This window comes from Arachis duranensis, unplaced genomic scaffold (genome assembly GCF_000817695.3).
Source record: "Arachis duranensis cultivar V14167 unplaced genomic scaffold, aradu.V14167.gnm2.J7QH unplaced_Scaffold_165934, whole genome shotgun sequence".
NCBI classification, from domain to species: Eukaryota; Viridiplantae; Streptophyta; class Magnoliopsida; order Fabales; family Fabaceae; genus Arachis; species Arachis duranensis.
Genome location: NW_026264258.1, coordinates 1,360,930 through 1,382,943, shown reverse-complemented (window position 1 = coordinate 1,382,943; position 22,014 = coordinate 1,360,930). Strand labels below are relative to the sequence as shown.

The following is a 22,014-nucleotide window of genomic DNA, read 5'->3' as shown; positions in this document are numbered from 1 at the left end:
TTATATTATATTTAATTTTATAATTTTCTTTTTGTTTTTTCTAGTGTTACTTTGCTTCATGCTCTACACGCCAATGACATGTTTGTTAAATTGCCTAACAGAAAATGGTGTTCTTGAGCTGGGGTCGACCATCTCCACAAGACCAAAAGGCTTGCATAAAAAAGTAAACAACATCTCTTAAAGGAGAACGTTTAACTTTTAACCCATTTTCAGGTCCATTTTTTCACTGATTATATCTAATATATGTGTTGTGTGTGTATATTTACAAGTACCACATTCTTAACAGGTCAGGTACTTTCAACTATGATATTAAATATAAAGGGGCTACTGCTAAATCATTGTCTTCCCTTGAACAAGATGAAGGGTTGTCCAAAGATGGGTTTTTACTTAACAACAAACGAGTTCTGTTAGGTTCTGGTGTTGAGACTTTTGAGAAGAGCAAGGCTGCCCTCAAAAGTTGGAGGTATTTTTACATGTGTATGTCCGTGTGCGCGCCATGGTTTTAAATTGGGTGATTATTCACATGAAGTTGTTTTTATCTGAAGATGATAGTTGAGAACCGTTAGAGTTAGAGGTATTGTTACATATATGCGTGTGCGCGTGATAGTGTCTGTGTTGTTAGACTGTTATGTTGTGCCTCATATGAAGTAGTCAGGAGTTGGCTATCTAACAAAACTGTTTAATTATTTATTAGTGTGTGTATGCACTATTCTTTTGGCTGTATGTATGAACATAGTATCTTATGCGTAACTATGCTGTGAACATCATTTTGCACATTTTATGTATGTATAATTCTTTCGCATTACTTTTTTTAGAAGGAAACTATTAGGGATTTGGGTATTATGGGGTGATCAAAGTCTCACATCGAGTTGTATGGGATGTTTGATGTATATAAGGAGAGTGGTTCTTCCCCCTTAACAACTAGCTTTTAAGGTGTGATTTCCCACTTTCCTTAGATACCTAACAATGGTATTAGAGCGTGGTTGTCGGTGCCATAGAAAGGGCTATCTATAGGCTGGATTAAGGTGAATACCGAATACTGATAAACCGTAGCAAATTGGCTACCATTGGGTCAGTGTCGATAAAGTGAAGCCGCCGTGGACGTCGGCTCTCCAGGGCCGACATACTCCTCAGTCAAGGCTGCTGGTAGGGGTTGAACCTGAGTGCTGGAGTTTACACATTTCTTCAACAAGGAGACATGAAAAATTGGATGCACTCTTGCATTGGGGGGAAGCTTCAGCTTATAAGCAACTTGTCCAATTTTCTCTAGAATTTCATAGGGACCATAGAATCTAGTACTCAGCTTTTGGTTTACTCTCCGGGCCAGTGTCTTCATCCGGTAGGGTTGCAGCTTGAGATATACATCTTCCCCTGGTTCAAAAACCACTTCTCGCCTTTTACGATTTGCATATGTTTTCATCCGGTTCTGCGCCCTTTCTAGCTGGAACCGCAGCTCGTCCAGCATCTGATTGCGTTCCCCCATTAGAACTCTAACTTCCTCAACCGCAGCCTCTCCCCCTCCTCTCAACAACACAGGAGGTTCTCTCCCATAGAGTGCCTTAAATGGAGTCATTTTGATGGAGCCATGATAATTGGTATTATACCAATATTCAGCCCAACTCAACCAGCGAGACCACTGCGTTGGTTTGGAACCTGTGAAGCATTGAAGATAGGTCTCCACGCACTTGTTTACCGCTTCACTTTGACCATCAGTTTGCGGGTGATGGGCCAAACTCATTTTTAGCGCTGTGCCTGCTGCCTTAAAAATTTCAGACCAGAAAGCACTCATGAAGAGTCTATCTCGGTTAGAAACAATGGAACTTGGAAAACCATGAAGCCTCACAACCTCTTTCACGAACAGCTCAGCCACTTCTTTGGCTGTGTATGGGTGAGAAAGAGGAAAAAATGTGCATATTTGGTTAATCTATCCTCCACGATAAAGATAGTGTCTTTCCCAGTAGCTTTCGGAAGTCCACCAATGAAATCCATGAAAATATTCGACCAGACATTGGTCAGAATTGGAAGTGGTTGTAGTAGGCCGACCGGTGATAAAGTGGAGTGTTTGTTCCTCTGGCACACCTCACATTGCTTCACATATTCCATGATAGTCCCCTTCATTCCTTCCCAAAACAAAACTCCTGATATCCTCTTGTAGGTTCTAAAGAACCCGAAATGCCCTCCTATCTTCGAATCATGGAATTCTTGGAGGAATTTAGGAATCCACTTGGAATGCTTCGAAATGACTAACCGGCCATGGTACAGCAGCCTCCCATTGCACCATTCATACCCAGCTGCTGTTTCTCTCCCCTGAATCAAGTCTTGGATAATCCCTTGTAGCTTGGGATCTTGCTGGATTTCTTCCTCTATGCCTTCCCAATCTGCCGTGGACACTACTGAAACTGCTGCAAACTGAAATTTCCTGGAGAGTGCGTCAGCCACTCGGTTATCACTTCCCGCCTTGTATTTGATCTCAAAGTCGTACCCGAGCATATTAGTTATCCATTTTTGCTGTTCTTCTCCACCAATCCTCTGATCAAGCAAAAATTTGAGGGTTTTTTGATCCGTGTAAACCGTGAATCGCTGTGCTAAGAGGTAATGTCTCCACCTTTGGATGGCCAGCACGATGGCCATCAGCTCTCTCTCATAAACGGATTTGGCTTGGGCCCTCTCTGAGAGTTTCTGGCTCATAAATGCTATGGGTCTGCCCTCTTGTAACAGCACCGCCCCAATTCTTTTTCCAGAAGCATCGGTCTCTAAAGCAAATGGCTTGGAAAAAGATGGAATGGCTAATACCGGCACGGTCACCATAGCCTTCTTCAATTGTTCGAAGGCTGCCTGCGCGTCACTTCCCCATCGGAAACAGTCTTTCTTCAACAGCTACGTGAGAGGCCAGGCTATGGCCCCATAATTCTTCACAAACAGGCGGTAGTATCCGGTCAGCCCCAAAAAATTCCGCAATCCTTTTAAATCTTTCGGAATGGGCCAATCTACCATGTCTTGTATTTTCTGAGGGTCTGCAGCCACCCCTTCGTTGGAAATCACATGTCCCAAGTAATCAATCTTCTCTTGGGCGAATTTGCACTTCTTTTTTTTTTAGGAAGAGTTTATGGCTCCGGAGGACCATGAATATTTGTCGCAAGTGATCCCAATGATCTTCTAAACTGCTACTATAAACAAGAATATTGTCAAAAAATACCAGAATAAATTTTCTCAGGAAAGGCCTCAATACCTGGTTCATGAGTGCCTGAAAAGTGGAAGGGGGCGTTGGTAAGCCCAAAGGGCATCACCATGAACTCATAATGGCTTTCATGAGTCTGGAATGCTGTCTTGGGAATGTCCTCTTCTCGCATGCGAATCTGGTGGTATCCCGATTTAAGGTCGAGCTTCGGAAACACCCTTGCTTCTCCCACCTCATCCAACAGCTCTTTTATGATCGGAATGGGAAACTTGTCCGCCACCGTGATCCGGTTCAAGGCCCTGTAGTCTACGCAAAACCGCCACCCACCATCCTTCTTCTTGACTAAAATGACTGGACTCGAGAACAGGCGAGTGCTGGGCCTAATTATTCCCGAGCTCAATATCTTCTCTACTATTTTCTCAATCTCGGTCTTCTGGTAATGGGGATAATGGTATGGCCTAATGTGAGGAATTGCTGATCCCTCCTTCAAGATTATAGCATGATCTTGATCTCTCTTGGGAGGTAGTCCCTCCGGTGTGTTAAATAAGTCCCCAAAAGATTGCAGAATTGCTCAACATCTTCAAAAAAGGGTTCCGCAGTTGGGTTTCAATGGCTGCCATCACAGGGGTGATGACAAAACCTTCTTCTTGATTCTTTAGCGCTTGCAAGGTAGTCTTCCAATAGGCCTTATTTCTACTTAGTGAAGGATCTCCCTGCAAATAGAATTCCTTATCTCCTTGCTTCCAACTCAACGTTAATTCACTATAATCCCCCACAAATTTTCCCAAGTTGGCCAGCCATCCTGCTCCCATAACGACCTTTGAACAACCCAGTTTCATAACAAAAAACTCTGAATAATTAGAATTCCTTGAATAGTCACCTGCAGTTCCTCACAGCCCTCATGTCCCCTTTCTATGGCACCATTCCCTACCTCTACTCAAAATTCCCGTACTCTTTTCACTGGCAGGGACAGCCGCCTAACCACCTCGGTGGCTATGAAGTTTGCCGACGCTCCAGGGTCTATGAGCACCATCACTTCCTGGCCCAAAATCGCCCCTCTCACCTTGAAAGTTTTGTGTGTTGTCAATCCCCAAAAATTGTAGGAAGACAACTATAGTTCAACTCCTTTGGGTTCCTCCACTGGCAATTCCGACCTCTCATCCTCCTGCTCGGCTTCGTGGTCTTCTTCTTCTTCTTCTTCAATCAACAAAATCTTATAGTGTTTCATAGGAGAGACATGGGTCAGTCCCCACTTCTCTCCACAGTAGAAACATAAGCTTTTCCGTTGTCGCTCTACCCACTCCTCATCAGAGAGTCGCCGCGTTCCACTGCCTCTGGTCCCAGAGGATGACGCCGCACTGCCTCCCCCAACCGAGCTCGAGTTAGTGCTAGCTCGTGTGATCAAAGGGACCTGGTTGGTGTTGGGTCCCGGTTCCACTCTCATTCCGCTTCTGGATTCATGTAAGTTGGGTCGAGTCCAGTTAGGATTTTTTTTGAAATCCCATCTTGATAGATCCGGGTCCCCCCAACCCGCCTCCTTTGGATCTTTCTTCTCCTTTTCTGCATGTCGGGTTCACTCTGGAATCCTGCCAGGCACGGTTTCTCCACTCAATTGCCATGGCTCTATCCATCAACACCGGCAGATTATCAAAGCTTGCCACGTCCAATTCTGCCTGAATCTCCCTTCTAAGGCCGTTCACAAAAATACACATGAGGGTCTTTGCCCCAAGGTTTTGTAACACCCTAAATTTTATCCTATCGTGGAGGTCTTTAAAATAAGATACCACACTCGACAAAGAAGAAAAAGAATGACTTAATTGTTATGCAAGGGAGGAGGAGGTGCGCGTGAAGGGGAAAATGAGTAGCACTAAAACGTTCGGGTTTGAATAAATGTGAAAAAACATCTTAACCATGAGTACGGTTTAAAATGAAACACTTAGAGGAAATTATAACCCGAAAAGAAACTAATTACGTCCTAAACCAATCTCGTCGAAGAAGCTCCCATACTTGTATCCTATCCTATTCTTGATCAGGACCCTTCATTTATCCACGAATCGAGGTACCAGGGGCCTCCTTCCAACACCTTTCCGCGCAGTAAAGATCCGGTTCCGTTGGGTGGGGTGAACCGAAACTCGACGGGGTGCCGAAGTGGGGAAAGAAGGCACGTATTCCACCTTTGGACCTCCGCAAGGGTTCAACTCCTCCTTTGGGCCCTCCTCCATGGTGTCTTCCTTCTGGCCAGGGTTGTCGGATTCCTCTTCATCGGTTTCGGAGTCAGACTCGAGGTGTACCACCTTAGATGACCGTTTTTTAGATGCTGAAGCGTTCCTATCTAGGAAGGTTACGACGGCAGCTGGGGTCCTTCTTCCACGAACTTTCGACCTAAGTAGATAGTTTGGAGCACGGTAGTGGTGGTCGCAACTACCCACGCGTGCTTCGAGGGGTCATACTCAGAAGTTACCTTCGGGGGGCACCGCGTCGTCTCTATCCGTTGTGCCATGTCCCTCTGGAGACAGTATGGGAAAAGAAAGGGAGTGAGAACCTAACGTCTCAGTAGGAGTGCTATGCAACACCTCCATATCCATCTCCAGCCCACGTACGAGATTTTAAAAATTGAGGCGTATGATATGGCATGTAATATGCATCTTTCTTGTAGAATATGTGTGCAAAAGAGAAGGCATATAGGGAAAATAGAAGGATAACATCCTAAGTAACATCAACATAATCATACATAAATCTAAAAAAAAAAACTAAAAATCAAACTTTCATTCATGCTTTCTTCTTTCTTAACTTTTAACTTTTATGGAAGGTATTGAGCTCAAACCGGTATAAATGAGAGTCCCCTTCCCTTATCGAAGGTTCTTATCTCGAATGTCTTGGCGATCACCTTCCCTTACCGAAGGATCATCTCGATCGATCACCCTCCCTTACCGAGGGATCATCTCGATATCTTGTCTTTGGGGGTCACCTTCCCATCATTTCTTCAGTTCAATTTACAATCAAGGTTATTTAGACATACACAAAAAAAGAGTTATATCAACAAAGATATCTTATTATATAAAATTGATGGGAGTTCCCTTCCCTTACCGAAGGTTCCCAAAGGTTTGCCGATCACCTTCCCTTACCGAAGGATCATCTCGATTCGATCACCTTCCCTTACCGAAGGATCATTCCCTCAGTTTAATTAACAAGTAGGGTTATTTAGGCATATACAAGAATAGATCATGCAAGAGGAGAGACATATACCATGATAAAATAAGCATGTTGAATAAGACTTTATAAGAAAGTAGGTACTCTCGTCCCTAGAGGGGTATTAATAATATAAAATAAATGTACATTATAAAAGATAGAATAATTTAAATAGTTATAAGAGAGCATATACTCTTTAACTCAAGAAAATATTAATATTAATCTAATGGTATAAAAGGCAATATAATTTCATGTAAATAAATGGGGGATATTAATTAGTTGAAATAAAATAATTATAAAGAAACATGTACTCTTGACCCTAAGAAGATATTAATGATATAATGTATAAAATATAATCTAAGTGCATGTAGTAAGAAATGGGATATTTGAAATACTTTGATTAGATATTATAAGAAGCATGTACCATTGATCTTTAAATTAAAGGAGCAATAATAACATAATGATATAAGAGGTCATTTAGTTACACATAATAGAATAGGGTACCTTAAACAAGACACAAAAAGGAGCTTGTACTCTCAACATTAAAGGGATAATAATAATGTAACGGTATCAAAAGTCATGTAAGGGCACATAGTAAAATTAGGACATGTTAAATAATTAAATAAAACGTTAAAAGGGACATGAACTCTCAACATCAAAGGAACACTAATAATATAATGATATGAAAAAGTCATGTAAATGCATATAGTAAAAATTAGGGTATATTAAATAGTTAAACATGGTAAAAAGATATGTACTCTCAACATTAAATAAACGTTAATAATATAATGATATGAAAAGTCATGTAAGTGCACATGGTAAAATTAGGGTATATCAGATAATTAAATCAAACATGATAAAAAGGTATATACTAATGAATCAAGAGGTCATGAATGACAAAATAGATAAATATGATCAATATGGATAAGGGATGAGAACAAGGTATTTAATGCCATGTAACACATGAAAAGATAGTAATTATGCATGGATGGAAGGAAATAAACTAGAGCATACTACATGCCAACATAAGTAAGAAAGGCATAATTTCCTACTCTTTTTCTAACGCCTCTTTTATTGCTTATGAGCTTGCCTCTTGTGTTTGTACACGGAATATTTGCGTAGAGGGAGAAAGGGAAGGATTAGTGTTTGAGAAGAGTGATCTTCTACCTATGGGTGTACCCCTATTTATATACTTTCAGTGGTGAGGTGGTTGCGATAATTTTAAATTCAAAAAAAGGGCGGTTATTAGATTCCTATCCATAATTCAAAATTCTAAACCCATCTCCTAACTGACTTTCAAAATTCGAATTTGATTTTGTTTCTAGAATGGGTGAAGGGAGGTTGTTACAGGTTTCGTTGTGTCCTGGCCGCTGCTTCAAAATCTCTTTGGTACTGTGCGACGTCTCTGACTTGGCGCACCTCTAATAGCGGAGCCATTGGGTTAAGAGCTGCTTCGAGTTGGAACCTCTTTAGAAGGTCTTGCTTGAACCTCATCCAGGTATGAAAAGGAGTGTGTTCTTCCCACCATTCGAACCAGGTGAGGGCCTCCCCTTCCAAAGCCATTGTTGCAAAATACAGTCTTTGCGCCGGAACTACTCCGATTACCCTGAAGTAGCGTTCCATTCTCACCAACCAGCCATTCGGATCTTCCTCCGAGAATACCGGTAAGTCAAGCTTTCGAATTGGTTCGAATCTCCTCTGCCCTTTGTCTCCTGCACCGTTCCCTTCTACCCTCTCGTCCTCTTGCTCGTTCCTTCCACCGTCATTTCCTCCTCCGGTGTCGTTTGCACCAGCGCCTCCACCTTGGTGCTGTTGAGGTAGCCACTCCCTCATTTGTCTCAACATATTTGCTGAGAATGCCTCCAAGGATCGTTGTTGAGCTTCCTGTAACTCCTCAATCCGTTTCTCTACCGCATCCAACCTTGACTCCATAGCAGCTCATGTGGACACCATGCACAGAACACCCAGAACCGGTGCTCTGATACCAGTTGTTAAAACTGATACCAACAGAATGCTCCCACAGCACTCGGTAAAACAAAAACAAACTGAACAGGTTACCCTTTAGGCAAAATACTCTCAGCTGGAATTTATTGAATGGAAATGCAGAAATTACAATAGAATAGAGAAATGATAGCAGAGGAATTTTGAGAGTCCTCTTCTCTCCTAGCCTAGGCCTTTCCTAGTCTTTTCCTATCTCAATACCTATTTTGTTCCTTTTTTTATTGCCTTAGCCTCTCGAAATCTTTACAATCATGCAGTTCCCTGATTCTCCTCTGATTGATTCAATCAGTTATTGCTTCCTAAAATCATGCAGTCCCTGATTATTCTATAACTAATTCAATCAGTTATTGCTTCCTAAAATAAATCAGTTATTTAAATAAGTTATTTCTCACTTTCCTTTATTATTTCGTCTAGAATAATTATAAGGTAAAGGGATTATTATCTTCCTTTTTTAGCTGCCTGCACTGCATTCTCCTCAGGGTATGTAACAGAAACTTTAATTTTATTAAAAAAGAAAGACACAAGAGGCAGTGATCTTGGTATCTTGAGTTCTTGACAATACATACACATGAGAGTTAGTTACCTACATCCGATTTTCATCGTGCTAAAACGTTTGGCTATTAAATAGTTTTAGTAACAAATATATTTTAAAATATTTTTAATAATTATTAAATAATTTTTTAATTTTATTTATTAATTGATTATTTATACATTATCCTCTATTTTATAAATTATTATTTTGTTATTCATCATCTATCTTATTTTCACAATTCTATTGTTAACAATTTGATGTTCTATAAAATTCTATCTATAATCTATTTTTCAATTTTATTTTGATCTTGAAATTTTAATTTTATATTTTTCAATCTTAAGATTAATAATTTTATAATTTATTATCAATCTCTTTCTCAATTGCTAAATTCTATAATTATAATCGTTTATAAATTTTCTTTCACTGTGATTATCAATTTGTCGAATGATCATCGTTTATCAATTTACTTAAATAAATAGAATGGGAGATATCTTTACCTAAATGTGCAAAACTGTTTGTTGTTACGTGGATGTGCAAAACTCTATTAATATGTAATCCGTGGCAACCCATCACGGTTTCAAAACATGCATAAACCGTGGCAGGTCCCAGCGGTTTTGGGGCAAAATTTTTTGAGTGTAAACCTTGGTAGGTCACCACGGTTTATGAAGGAAATATGGCAAGCATAAACCGTGGAGAGTCACCACGGTTTATGAGGAAAGTTGGTTGCACATAAAATCCCTGTGGGTTACCACGGTTTTTGTAGGTTAAATAATGGCCAGAAAACCTGGTAGGTTTCCACGGTTTACTATGACGGGAAGTCTATATATATGTGGGTGATTCAAGCTCCATAAGAGATCATTCTCACAATGGCTAGTGAGGAAGATAGTTTTCTTACCCTGGTGCATTGCTCTGAGAAAATAAAAAAAAAAGCAAAAGCCAAGGTGTGAAGTTCACCGACAGAGAACCACTAAGTATTTTTATCAGTTCGTCGATGAGTTTGTCAGATTTGAAGAACAGCATCTTGGAGAAGCTTGGCGTGTTGGGTAGCAAGTGGGTGAAGAAACTATTCTACAAGATTCTCATGGCGGTTGTCTCGACCGGTGTTCAGTATGAAACCTTTGCGGTTAAGGCTGATGAAGATATTAGGGTGAGTTTTCCGGAGATCAGAATCCATAAGTTGTTCGCAAAGTTGGAGGTTGGTGTCGATAGTTCTGGGGCATCCGCTCCAGTTCCTTGCCCAGCTTCCGCGGGTGGTGCATCTAGTTCGATGCCTGCGGTCAGACCGTATCTTCTGTCGGTTCAATCACCTTCGTTTGCGGCTGATTTAGACCGAACGGAGGTTGTTGGTTCTGTACCTTTGGAGAATGCAACAGTCATTGAGCCTCCCAACGTTGTGGGCACCGGTGGTGGCCTCGTACCTTATATCGAAGACTTTGGTGGACCTGATCAAGTAGAGAATGCAATGCGTGACGATGAGTCTGACCAGGAGTCTGTTCATATCGATGGTGACAGCGACGATGACACAGGTGGCGATCCACATGCGCAGCATCGGCCTTCAAGTTCTGGTTCTCATCTGTACCCTCCACACTTCTCCACACTAAACTTGGAAGCTCTTGGTCAACAGGAAGACAGTGGTAACAGAGTGGGGAGATCTTCTACAGAATTTGAGATTGGGCAATCATTCCAGAGTAAAGATGAAGCTGTGCTGAGTGTAAAGGACTATAGCATCTGGCGAGGTGTTGAGTACAGAGTCATCGAATCGGATCATTTGAAGTATCATGGAAAATGCAAGGAATTCGGCAAAGGTTGTACTTGGTTGATTTGTGTAGCGCTTCGTGCACGAAAGGGGACTTGGGAGGTTAGGAGGTACAACGGGCCACACACATGCCTCGCAACTTCTGTTTCAAGTGATCACCGTCAGCTGGATTATCACGTTATATGTGCGAGGATTCTTCCTATGGTTAGGGCGGATGCTGCGGTTACGGTAAAGGTACTTCAACAAGCGACAGAAGCTGATTACGGTAAACTAACTAGCATGCTCAATACATAAACTGACTAGCATGATCAATACATAAACTAACAAAGTCCCTACCGGACAGGAACATATAACATAACTAATCAGAATCTTCAATGGTGTCACTGTCATCATCGTCGAACTGGCCAAGCAAGTGACCTCCGGTGCCACACAAAGGAGGACGCCTCACCCGCCTAGGTCTGTGATCTGCCGCTGGTGCTGAGGGGTGTGCGGGAACCGCGCTGAAAGCAGAGGCAGGTGTCCCTCCTAACGCAAACCATGGGTCAGACGGCGATACTGCCGGCTCGTTGAGGTCAACTGCCAACTGAGCCTGAACATCGTCACTCCGTGGCTGCTGAGCAGCAAACTGGGCATGCTCCTCAGGCATCTGTGGTCTATAATGGGTATCATCATCATCCCTAAGCATGTCAGCTATATCTCTGTAGAACTCGGACTCAGTAACAGGATCACCAATGTCCATCCCGACAGCCGCGGTAGTAAACTCAGCAAAACCATATGGGCTCACGTTCCCAAACAGCTGAGAGCTAGAACCCACGTCGAACGTCGGCTGATCCATAGCTGATGCTGATCCAACTACATCCTCAGCGGGCACGTGACCAGTGCCGTCCCCCTGCTCGGATGGTCCTCTGTCAGGCGCACCTCGACGGTTAGGCCGCGCAGGTGGCCGTCTGCCTCTACGTCGAGGAACACGGTAGTCCACTGCATCCCCAGCCTCAGCTCCAGGAACGTCCTGCTCCAAACGGTCGGCAAACTCCCTCCACTCGCGATCGGTGGTCCGGGTCCCTATACGGCGACGCCGATCGACTCGTCTGTTATCTGGTCTGTCATAAACATGCACTCTAGGAGGTGCCTGGAACGACCCTCTGTGACGCGCCTCCTCAGTCAACACAATCGGCATCGGATCCTGAAATGTTACATCTGGGGATAGGAACCTGTGCGCCACACGGCACCACAACTCCAGGTAATCTGCTGATGGACCGGGGTCGAGGACTTGATCGACCCATATGACTGACTGAAGCCTGTTCTCCCAAAGCTGGTGCCACTCCTGATAATATGTAGGAAACCACTGGTCCCCACCCCTACCATCCTTCGCATGTAGCCAATCTATGTTTAGAGCTCCATCTGGGAGATGCTGAACACCGCCGAACTGGGGTAGAACCCTATCGACCTGGTGCCACTCGATCGCAGCAAAATATATCAGGCTAGTGACGGTCGTCCATAGCCGTCGGTGCTCGTCAGCTAGTATCTCCGGATGAATAACAGCAGAAACATCAGCAGAAGAATAAGGCTCCCACACAAACTGCATAGAAACAGTATGAGTTTGATGAGGCAGTGACATGTAAGAAAAACTAGTACAACTATCAGTAATAAATAAATCACTCACATCGTGGACACGCAGTCGATCCAGTGCAAGGCGTGCGGAAACTAATCTCTGTGCCCCTGCATCGTTCCTCGGCACAAACTCGGCCCACCTACAATTTAAATTGAAATGATGTCAAAACAAACCATAACACATGCTGTTTTTACAATTTATGAACGGAAATTTTTAAACCATACCTGGAAGCAAGCGAAAACCCGAACCGGTCAAAACCAGTGGGCCTCAGAGTGGGAAATCTCCAGAAAATCCAAAACTGTAGTAGCTGTAGCGGCCCAGCCAAGTTAACGACGTTCCTGTTTGTACCACGACAAAGACACCTATACAACCAGGCTAGTGCAGCGGAGCCCCAGCTATATCTGCCCAAGTCGTCCAATGATGCCAAATAAGGCAACCAGCAAAGGTTTACCCTGTTTGCATTCTTGTCCGCAAACAGCTGAGACGACAACAGCATCAGGATATAAGCGCGTGCGTATACACGCACGGTCTCATCAGTAGCATCTGCAGGGAGAACCCGGAACCTCTCGTGGAACCATGTGTAGCACACTGTCATCTGCTTGACTTTACTCTGTGGAGGTAACTCCCCGAACAACTCCTGAAACCACACCCATGCTGGTCTACCGTGTTCCATCAGATTCTCAAACTCAGTCAAGCACCCACTAACGGGCACACCATCAATCGGCAAACCCAGCTGATACGCAACATCCTGTAAAGTAATGGTGCACTCACCAAACGGCATATGGAACGTGTGGGTCTCCGGACGCCACCGCTCAATAAATGCGCTAAGGAGAGACTCATCAACCCAGAACCACTGACTGTTTAGCCTAGCAAGATGATACAAGCCCGCAGTCTCCAGATACGGTATAATCCGGTCATGTAAGGGCATATTCTGCTGCTGCCTAACGGCGGTAATAACCCTACTAGGCTGCAAAACGTGGGTAACAAAATCCCTTAACATACAACCATTACAAACAACACCAAACATAATTTTCGTAAAAATTATTAGACTCGTCACATTAAATTCATTGATTCTCTTATTGTCTAATAAATAGTGAAGCTAAGAATACTATGCACTCATTACAACTAATTAACAATATAAATACAGAAAAAATTATCTTTCAATAAAATATTAATATTTATAATAAAATATTTTACAAAAATACTATTAACCACACTAAGAAGATAAATAAGCATAATAAAATATGCATTACTAACAATACCGATAATAATATTAACATTTGCGTAGACAATATTAATAAACGCCTCACATTCTGATTGACAATAACCATAATAATATCAATATTTATGTAAATAATATTAATCAGAATCACAATACAAATAAACATAATAAAATATTTTTACTAACAATATTCCTAATAATATCAATTGCTATATTAGAATTAATTTTAATAACAATAATAATAACAATAATAGTAACTAACCTCTTCCTCGATATATCCTGCCACGTGAGCGATGCCATTTAGTCGGTACAAGCGATCCTCATCCTCCATTGGCTCCACCACCCACTCCTCCTTCACACCTCCAAAGTTTTCCCAAATCCTCTCAACACTACAACAACTTCCTTTTTTTCCTTATGTCTCAAATGATCCGTCCTGCCTTCAGCGGATTACTTATATATGTACACACACATAAACCGCGGTGGGTTACCGGGTTTTATGTGCAACCAACTTTCCTCATAAACCGTGGTGATCTCCACGGTTTATGCTTGTCATATTTCCTTCATAAACCGTGGTGACCTACCACGGTTTACATTCAAAAATTTTTTCCCTTAAACCGCTGGGACCTACCATGGTTTATGCATGTTTTGAAACTGTGGTGGATTGCCACAGATTACATAGAAATGGAATTTTGCACATACACATAACAACAAACAGTTTTGCACATTCAGATAAAGAAATCTCTCATTCTATTTATTTAAGTAAATTGCCCTGAAAATCGCAATATGCAGCAAAACAATTGATTTTTCCATTGGAGTAATAGATTGGTCAGTGAATGGAAGTCCTTTTCCTTTTACACCATGCAAAAACGCAATCAATTTTTTCATTCAATTAATCAACTGGATAGAAAATGAAAATTCTTTTTTCTTTTGCAAGTTGCAGAAAAACAATCAATTTTTTTATTCAAGTAATCGATTGATTAAGTGAATAAAAATCTTTTTTTTTAACAACAATTTATTGTTTTATGAACAAAAATTAGTTTTTGTACAAGTCGGCCACTTTTATTACCTATCCAATTAATTGGCCGAAAAAAACAATTAATTATGTATCCTCAGAATCTATTCTTTTTATACAAACAACAACCAATTGATTGAAATTTTTTTCTAATTGATTAATTTTATACTAGACAAGTAATTTAGTGATTGCATGATATTTTTTAAATAATACTTCGTTCATCGTATGAGTTATTTTGTTTTAGTTGTTATATGACCTAGTTTACAGAATCAATTTTCTTTCAATGTCAGTTTTAACAATATGAGAATTTTTTTCAAAAAGTTTTAAAATATCATAAAGCAAAGCAAAAAAGCTTCAATTTGAGAACACCCTATTCTTCACAACCTTTTCTGCTTCGGTTACAGTCAGATGCCTGATCCCATTTTCCTTCAACCATCTCTTCCCCCCAGCAAGACATTCTTGCACTCGGTTTTCATTTAACTTCAACAACTTAAGACCTTCACTTGATTTTGGGAAAAAACCTTCTGGTCTCAAACACCAAGTCCTAAATACCCCAAATAAAACATCCATATCGCTGCTGAATCTTTCAACACCACCATTATGAAATTTTACACTACTTATAAGAATACCATTAAAAATCAATTGATCAATTCCAGCTGCCAAACTTCTCCATACCCCAACAAAATCCCTACTATTCAAAGCTTCTTCTACAACTGACATTTTGCTTTGCAAATAATCTAGGGCATCGATCAGTGTCTTGGACACAGTCCACCCTTCTTCAACCTTTTGCCATTGCCTCTTGTTCTTAATGTAATCTCGAGATCGAGCATCAAAACCTCTCAAAATAACTAGAGATATCCTTTCAACCCATTCTGTTCTAAAATCTTCCAACTTCTTGATCTCGTCATCCAAGATAACCCTACCAGAAACTTCGCCATTTCTATCTGCATTACTTGGCAACTCTGCTTTATCATCCAGATCCAGATCCATCTCAAGGAAAAAGACATCCTCAGACCATTCCCTTAATGCAGATTCAAAGTAATGGGCAGCATTGTTGGAAACTGCTACTTTAATTACAGCATCATCATCAGTTAAGGCAGTTAGTCCTTCAGCTTCTTGGCAACGGACAAGTATGGAATCAAAAAATTTTCTTATAATAGGTACACCTGCTAATCTGAGAAATTTGGACCTCAGAGTAACACTTGGTAATGATCTACATCGTTCAATAACAGCTGATAGATGGCGAAGAAATGCACTGGAAATTAGGGGAGACTTGAGATCATCAATACATGATGAGAGAACTGCAGCTTCAACTTTCTTTCTCCAATTATTCTCATCTTCAATCTCAGGTTTAAGCTTATCAAGGGCATCACCTAGCTCTATTTCTGCCCACAGGTCAAGCCAGTCTGGTCTATCACAAAATACAGACAGTGAAGAAATCCTCTGCAACATACCATTGCCATCAAAATATAGCAAAATTCCAGAACGCTCCACCAAAGACTTGATCTTTTTATCGAAAGCTATCATCAGGTCAATCAGATGCAGCCATGATATTCTAGCAGATGATTGAATACCTGTAACACTCTCCTCTTCTAGTTGACTAATATAACTAGGGAAAATTTCTTTTGCCAAGTATGTTGATAAGGAAGTAACCATTGCTGAAATCCATTCTTCTCTGCAACTATAGCCAACTACTTTTGCTTCATCAATCAAAGGCTGCAACATTTCATCCATTGAATCAACATAATCGCTTGTGATCTTATATACAAGCGTGAATATAAATTCTGGTTTATCAATCCATTTTGAGAAATGTCGCTGGGAAGCCAATGACAAGGGATTCGCAAGCTCTTCAATTACCCAAAGTGGTTGTAGCAGAGCAACCTCCCTATCATGGCCGTCAAGCTGCCTACATTTTCTTTGCCTTTGCAACTCTTGTAGGTTGCACAAAGCAAGAAAATTTCTAGAGTAATTGAGTCTAACATCTGCTTGCATACGCAGTAGAGGATTCAGTCCTTGATTTGCAGAAGCCAAAGAAGAAAGAGGTGGGGGCCATCCAAGGGAAGCAAGAAGTGCTCGATGATCAGCAATTGCCTGGGGTCTTAAGATAGCTAGAGCTCGATCTACTCTATGATCAGCTGCTGATAGAAGACGCTTCCACTGAGGTTGTGTCTTTGTAATTGAGGTCAATAGTCCTTCTGTTGTTTTTAGCGTGTTTATAGCAACCAGACGCATTTCCTGCAACATTTAGCAGACATCAACGATGTAATGATGCAATAGTTCCCAATGGATATTGGAGTCCATGATAAGAAAGATTTCTCACTTCTGAATTCTGACTAGAAGTCTTCCTCAGGTGTTTGTTCATGGTATGTGATACAGCATCTTCAATATCACCAATCAAAGTATCAAGTTTCAGTGCTGTTTCTGTAAGGAGCAGTATCAGAGTATTAATATACCAAAGAAAAGTTGCACTAGCAGTATACTGAAATAAGCAGCATTATTCAACAAGTATGACCAGTATGATATCTAAGAAGTCAGCCTAAGCAAACCAACATATATTTGAGAACCACAAATCCATTTCACAAAAGTAACCACAACACAAGTATTCCATCCAATTCATGCTCTTCTGACAGTGATAATTGAAAATCAAAAAATAATAATGATAACCAACCTGCATAAACACGAACATTCTCCAACCTCGCAACTTCCTTCGCCAAAGCTGCAAGTTCCTCTCTGAAACCCTTGCCATCACCCTCTTCGCCGCTTCCTCCATCTCCACCCAACAACAAACCAATTCAATTTCGAAAAATCCAAAACACCACAAAAACCCTACAGTTAAACCCAAATAAAAGAGAAAGATCAATGGAACGAACCTGGCACGGCGTTGGAAGAGCAAGTGGAGACAAGGGCACTGAGGCGGTCGTTGACGTCGCCCGAGAGCGAAGTGTAAGCTGAGAGACCCGCTCCGAGTCGGCGAGTGGACTCGTTCAGAGACTGATCCAACTCGGAGCACTGAGTCTGTAGCTCGGCGACGAGAGTCGAAGCTTCGGAGAGGGCATCTTTGGTGTGGAACTTGCCATCGAGGAAGGAGAGTGCGGAGGGAGAGAGGTGAGACGGTGCAGGCAGCGAGTCCATGAACAATGAAATCTCGAAGGTTCTAGAAGTTTCTTCGCGTGCAGTTGTTCTTCGCGTTCAATTCATCTATTTCTTTATTAAAAACAAAGATGACAAAATTTATTTCTTCTCTAATAATAGACCGATTATAATGAACAAATAGAAGTTCTGACAAACTTTTAACAAAATTTTCATTATAATTTCAATAAAGATTAACAAGGTTTTCAGCTCATCACAATTTTAGCAAGATTTCAGCACAATTTTAATAAAAAATTAATAATTTTTTTCCAAAAATTAACCCAGAAAAGAAGCACAGCAGTGAACTAATCATTCAATTATTTAATCAACATCAAGAATACACAGTTCAGAACAGGACAGGAGCATAGCTAACCATTCAATGATTCAAGTTATGGAAAGGAAAGAAAAGCTCTAAGATGGTTCAATCATCGCTAACAACCAGATATGCGTTCAATCTTGCCAGAATCAAGCAACAATTCAGCAATCATCAACCACAATTTCAGATCCAAAATCAGCAACAACAAACATTATATGATTGCAAATTAGTAATTACAATGGAGCAGCAACACAAATTCGGCAACAACAGAACCAACTGCAACAACTAAAAAATTTCATGCCAAAATTCAAAAATCAGAGATGCAGTAGAAGAAGTAATAGAACTGCACGTTGAGAGTTTAGATCTAAGGAATTCAATTGAGCAAAACGCAAACTCGCTCACTGTGGATCTGTTGCGCACGGCGGAGAGGAATCAGACACTTTGAGATTTCAGATTTGAGACTTTGAGGAGAGGAATCAGAGGATTGAGGCTACTGTTTTTCGAACAAAGCATCAACATAATTAAAAAAAAAGGAAGATCAGTGTCACTGAGCTGACCTTCGGCGAGCAGAGGGAAAACGAGAAAGACGGCAAGCAAAGGGCAGACGAAGACGGCGGCGATGAGACGAAGACGACGGCTACCACGACACGAAGCTGAGCGAGGGCTTTCTTTCTTTTTCTTTACTTTTTTTGAACTCTTCGTTTAGTTTAAACCGGTCGGTCCCGGTTCAGATTCGACCATCCGGTTCTCATCCAAATCGGCAGTTTGTTTCCGATTCACATCTGAGCGGTTTTTGCATATGAACCAAACCGTTATAAATACCAGTTGGCAGTTGGACTGATAAATTACACTGATTTAATTTCTAACTTTTTAATTGTTACAATTGGTTTTCTAGATTTAAAAAATGCATCAATATAAATTTTTTGTATATTTTTCGTGTCAATCTCAATGTCTGACGTGGCTCAAACTTTTCCATGACATATTAAAATGACGTCGTATGTGTTTTGGTACTAAAGAATGCATTAGATAGCGTTGTTTGAGGGTTTGAACAATTAATATTATTAAAAAAAGGAGAGGTATAACGTTTTAATATTATTTAAACTCTAAAACAATGTCGTTTAATGTTTTTTTAGCTCCAAAATGCGTATAATGTCATTTTAATATGTTCAACATGCCTAAGGGCTTGTTTGGGTGAGCTTTTAAGAAAAGACATTTTTTGAGTTGTCTTTTTTTAAAAGATCTTATAGAGAAGTAAAAGTAATTTTATTTTTGGATATCTCATATAAAAAGATCTTTTTATCTATCAATTATATTTGGGTATAACAATATAAAAGTATTTTTTTATTTATTTATTACATGAAAAATATCTTTTTAAAAAAAAAAGATCTTTTAAAAAAAGATGTAAATTACAGCTTCTCAAAAAGATCTTTTTTTATTTTACTAGTGCTTTTACTTTTACTACTAAAAATTTGTCAAACACATTAAAAAATAAAAAATCTTTTTTAACAAAATAATAACGCCCAAACATGCACTAAGACTTGAATCACATTACTAACAATATGTCGGACAATATACAAGGATTACATTAATACATTTTTTTCAATCTGGATAACGAAAGTAGGGTTTAAGTCCAACAAATGAACTTCCACTCACATAGAATGTATCCTATAATAACAGAGCCACTTGCCCACTCATATCATTGTCGTGCTTTAGCCCCGGCTATTCTACTAGTAATATATACTTATCACTATCGATATTTGACTCAGACACAATTCCTTAGATATCTCAAATCTCTCGGGGACTATATATATTTTTAGCATAAGTTAGTATTTATCATTTGCCATTAAATATACTTTATATTATGTTTAATTTTATAATTTTCTTTTTGTTTTTTCTAGTGTTACTTTGCTTCATGCTCTACACGCCTATGACATGTTTGTTAGATTGCCTAACAGAAAATGGTGTTCTTGAGCTGGGGTCGACCATCTCCACAAGACCAAAAGGCTTGCATCAAAAAGTAAATAATCTCTCTTAAAGGAGAACGTTTAACTTTTAACCCATTTTCAGGTCCATTTTTTCACTGATTATATCTAATATATGTGTTGTGTGTGTATATTTACAAGTACCACCTTCTTAACAGGTCAGGTACTTTCAACTATGATATTAAATATAAAGGGGCTACTGCTAAATCATTGTCTTCCCTTGAACAAAATGAAGGGTTGTCCAAAGATGGGTTTTTACTTAACAACAAACGAGTTCTGTTAGGTTCTGGTGTTGAGACTTTTGAGAAGAGCAAGGCTGCCCTCAAAAGTTGGAGGTATTTTTACATGTGTATGTGCGTGTGTGCGAGCCATTGTTTTAAATTGGGTGACTACTCACATGAAGTTGCCTTTATGCGAAGATGATAGTTGAGAACCGTTAGATGACAATTTAGTTAAACATGTTAAATCATCTAACCGTTCTCGCCTATTGTAACACGAAAGATAACTTCATCTGAGTGGTTCTCTTTAAAACCATGATATATGCTCTAGCTCGATCATTGATCATCATGTTTTCTTCATTTTGTGGTGTATGAATGAATGTACATAGTGATTTTTCTTAATGTGAGGTAAAATTGATTGTAGTCATTTGGGGTTGGATTGGGCATTTGTTGATCCAAAGACAACAATTAAAGAAGGAGAGAAGTTTTGTGTTTGTGTGAAGGAGTTGCTGCCATGGGTGATGATGCCTCTTCAGGTTGTGTATGTTAATGAAAGTAGAAAGAGAAAAGGTGTAGCATCCTTTGGTTTTGGAAGTGGAACTCTTCATGGTCACTTACTGGTTGGTGCTTTTTCTATTTTCCTCATCAGTAGATTTATTTATGCATCTGTTTGGTGAAACAATAAGGTTAAAGCTTTCTTGTACTCTTCATTATTCGTTTTTCACCATAAGGTTACCTATTTATGCTTTTTCAAGTCAAAATTGTCATTATACCACTTTATATGGATATATATTTAACTCGTCTATACGATTATTTTGTCTTACACCTAAATTCAAAGTTTAAATTGTTAAATAGAAATGCATAAATAGTTATACATATAACACGTTTCAACCGATAAATTTGTGGCGACTACAGGCAGGAGAAGAGCGATTCTCGGTGGAGATAGACGAGAAGAATGAAGTGTGGTATGAAGTACTTTCTTTCTCGAAGCCTGCACATGCCTTATCAGTTCTTGCACTCCCATATGTCAAGCTTAGACAAAATTATTTTGCTCATGAATCTGCCAAACTAATGCAGAACCATGTTACTACTACTTCAAAATAGTCGCAACTATTAACATCACACAAAGGGATTTGAAAGTTTTGACATACATTTTATTGCTGGAAATCCATCAGAGAAATTGATTACATTATGATTCCATGGATTCTTAAACTTGGGATCAAAATTATTGTTGATAGCAATGAAATGATGGTTTCAATAAAAGCAATGGAAACTCTAAACAAATTTTCACTATACTAGATGAATTATTTCATTTCTTTCTACTTACAACTATGTTGCACAGAAAATAAAAACAAATTCTGATAATTAAGTTAGAAACTCAGCTTTTATTGATTTCCTGAACATCTCATTTGATGTTTAGAACTGAGAAACGTGTAGAATTGAAATTAAGATTTCATAAATTAAAAAAAAAAACTAAAATGAATGCTTCCTTATTCCTATTGTATAAATGATCAATTCATGACATTAAGTGATTCTCTTTTTATTAATTAATAAATTATTTATTAAAATAAATAATAATAATTTGTTTTTAAAAAAATAGTACAACGAATTTCCTAAATTTTGATTCATATGTCACAAAGTTAAATTTCACCGTTGTTTTTAATGGTTATTAAGGCATACGTAATCACATTTCTTAATAATTTCTGACCGAGTTATCGCAGAGGATAATATTGTTTTATTTTTAAAACATTTGTGACATAAATGAAAAATAAAAAAAATTAAAAACAATATTAATATTTACCATAAGAAAAGGGAAAAAACAAAAAGGGGTAGAAAAACAATCTTGTGTGGTTCACATGGTTCTGAA

General features: G+C 39.6%; 2 protein-coding genes across 6 annotated transcripts; one reads left to right on the top strand and one right to left on the bottom strand.

The window, feature by feature from the left end:
• Positions 1 to 59: 59 nt before the first annotated feature.
• LOC110272511 (UPF0548 protein At2g17695-like) lies at positions 60 to 21,507 on the top strand. 4 transcript variants are annotated; one of them, XM_052256101.1, is made up of 5 exons: positions 19,630 to 19,769; positions 19,846 to 19,964; positions 20,088 to 20,264; positions 20,572 to 20,767; positions 21,063 to 21,402. In XM_052256101.1, exons 2-5 carry the CDS (start codon positions 19,906 to 19,908, stop codon positions 21,249 to 21,251), a joined length of 621 nt encoding a protein of 206 aa, XP_052112061.1. In that variant the 5' UTR covers positions 19,630 to 19,769; positions 19,846 to 19,905; the 3' UTR covers positions 21,252 to 21,402. The 4 variants fall into 4 exon arrangements, with proteins under 4 accessions (XP_052112062.1, XP_052112061.1, XP_052112060.1 ...); XM_052256100.1 differs by having other exon boundaries at positions 19,903 to 19,964; positions 21,063 to 21,401; XM_052256099.1 differs by having other exon boundaries at positions 19,891 to 19,964; positions 21,063 to 21,401.
• LOC127743897 (RINT1-like protein MAG2) lies at positions 14,763 to 18,729 on the bottom strand. 2 transcript variants are annotated; one of them, XM_052256097.1, is made up of 5 exons: positions 18,505 to 18,729; positions 17,373 to 17,706; positions 17,171 to 17,272; positions 16,823 to 16,923; positions 14,763 to 16,737 (listed from the first exon to the last, which is right to left on the bottom strand). In XM_052256097.1, exons 2-5 carry the CDS (start codon positions 17,632 to 17,634, stop codon positions 14,857 to 14,859), a joined length of 2,346 nt encoding a protein of 781 aa, XP_052112057.1. In that variant the 5' UTR covers positions 17,635 to 17,706; positions 18,505 to 18,729; the 3' UTR covers positions 14,763 to 14,856. The 2 variants fall into 2 exon arrangements, with proteins under 2 accessions (XP_052112057.1, XP_052112058.1); XM_052256098.1 differs by lacking the exon at positions 18,505 to 18,729 and adding an exon at positions 18,350 to 18,498.
• Positions 21,508 to 22,014: the final 507 nt, after the last annotated feature.

Bases quoted from the DNA above. Each gene is read 5' to 3' on its own strand.
- LOC110272511 (XM_052256102.1), top strand. From the start codon at position 105: ATGGTGTTCTTGAGCTGGGGTCGACCATCTCCACAAGACCAAAAGGCT. The intron at 164-286 runs GTAAACAACATC...CATTCTTAACAG, and splicing joins CAAAAGGCTTGCATAAAAAA to GTCAGGTACTTTCAACTATG. The intron at 20,768-21,062 runs GTTGGTGCTTTT...TGGCGACTACAG, and splicing joins CTCTTCATGGTCACTTACTG to GCAGGAGAAGAGCGATTCTC.
- LOC127743897 (XM_052256097.1), bottom strand. From the start codon at position 17,634: ATGGACTCGCTGCCTGCACCGTCTCACCTCTCTCCCTCCGCACTCTCC. The intron at 17,273-17,372 runs GTTCGTTCCATT...TGTTGGGTGGAG, and splicing joins CTCTTCCAACGCCGTGCCAG to ATGGAGGAAGCGGCGAAGAG. The intron at 16,738-16,822 runs GTGAGAAATCTT...TAAATGTTGCAG, and splicing joins CTTCTAGTCAGAATTCAGAA to GAAATGCGTCTGGTTGCTAT.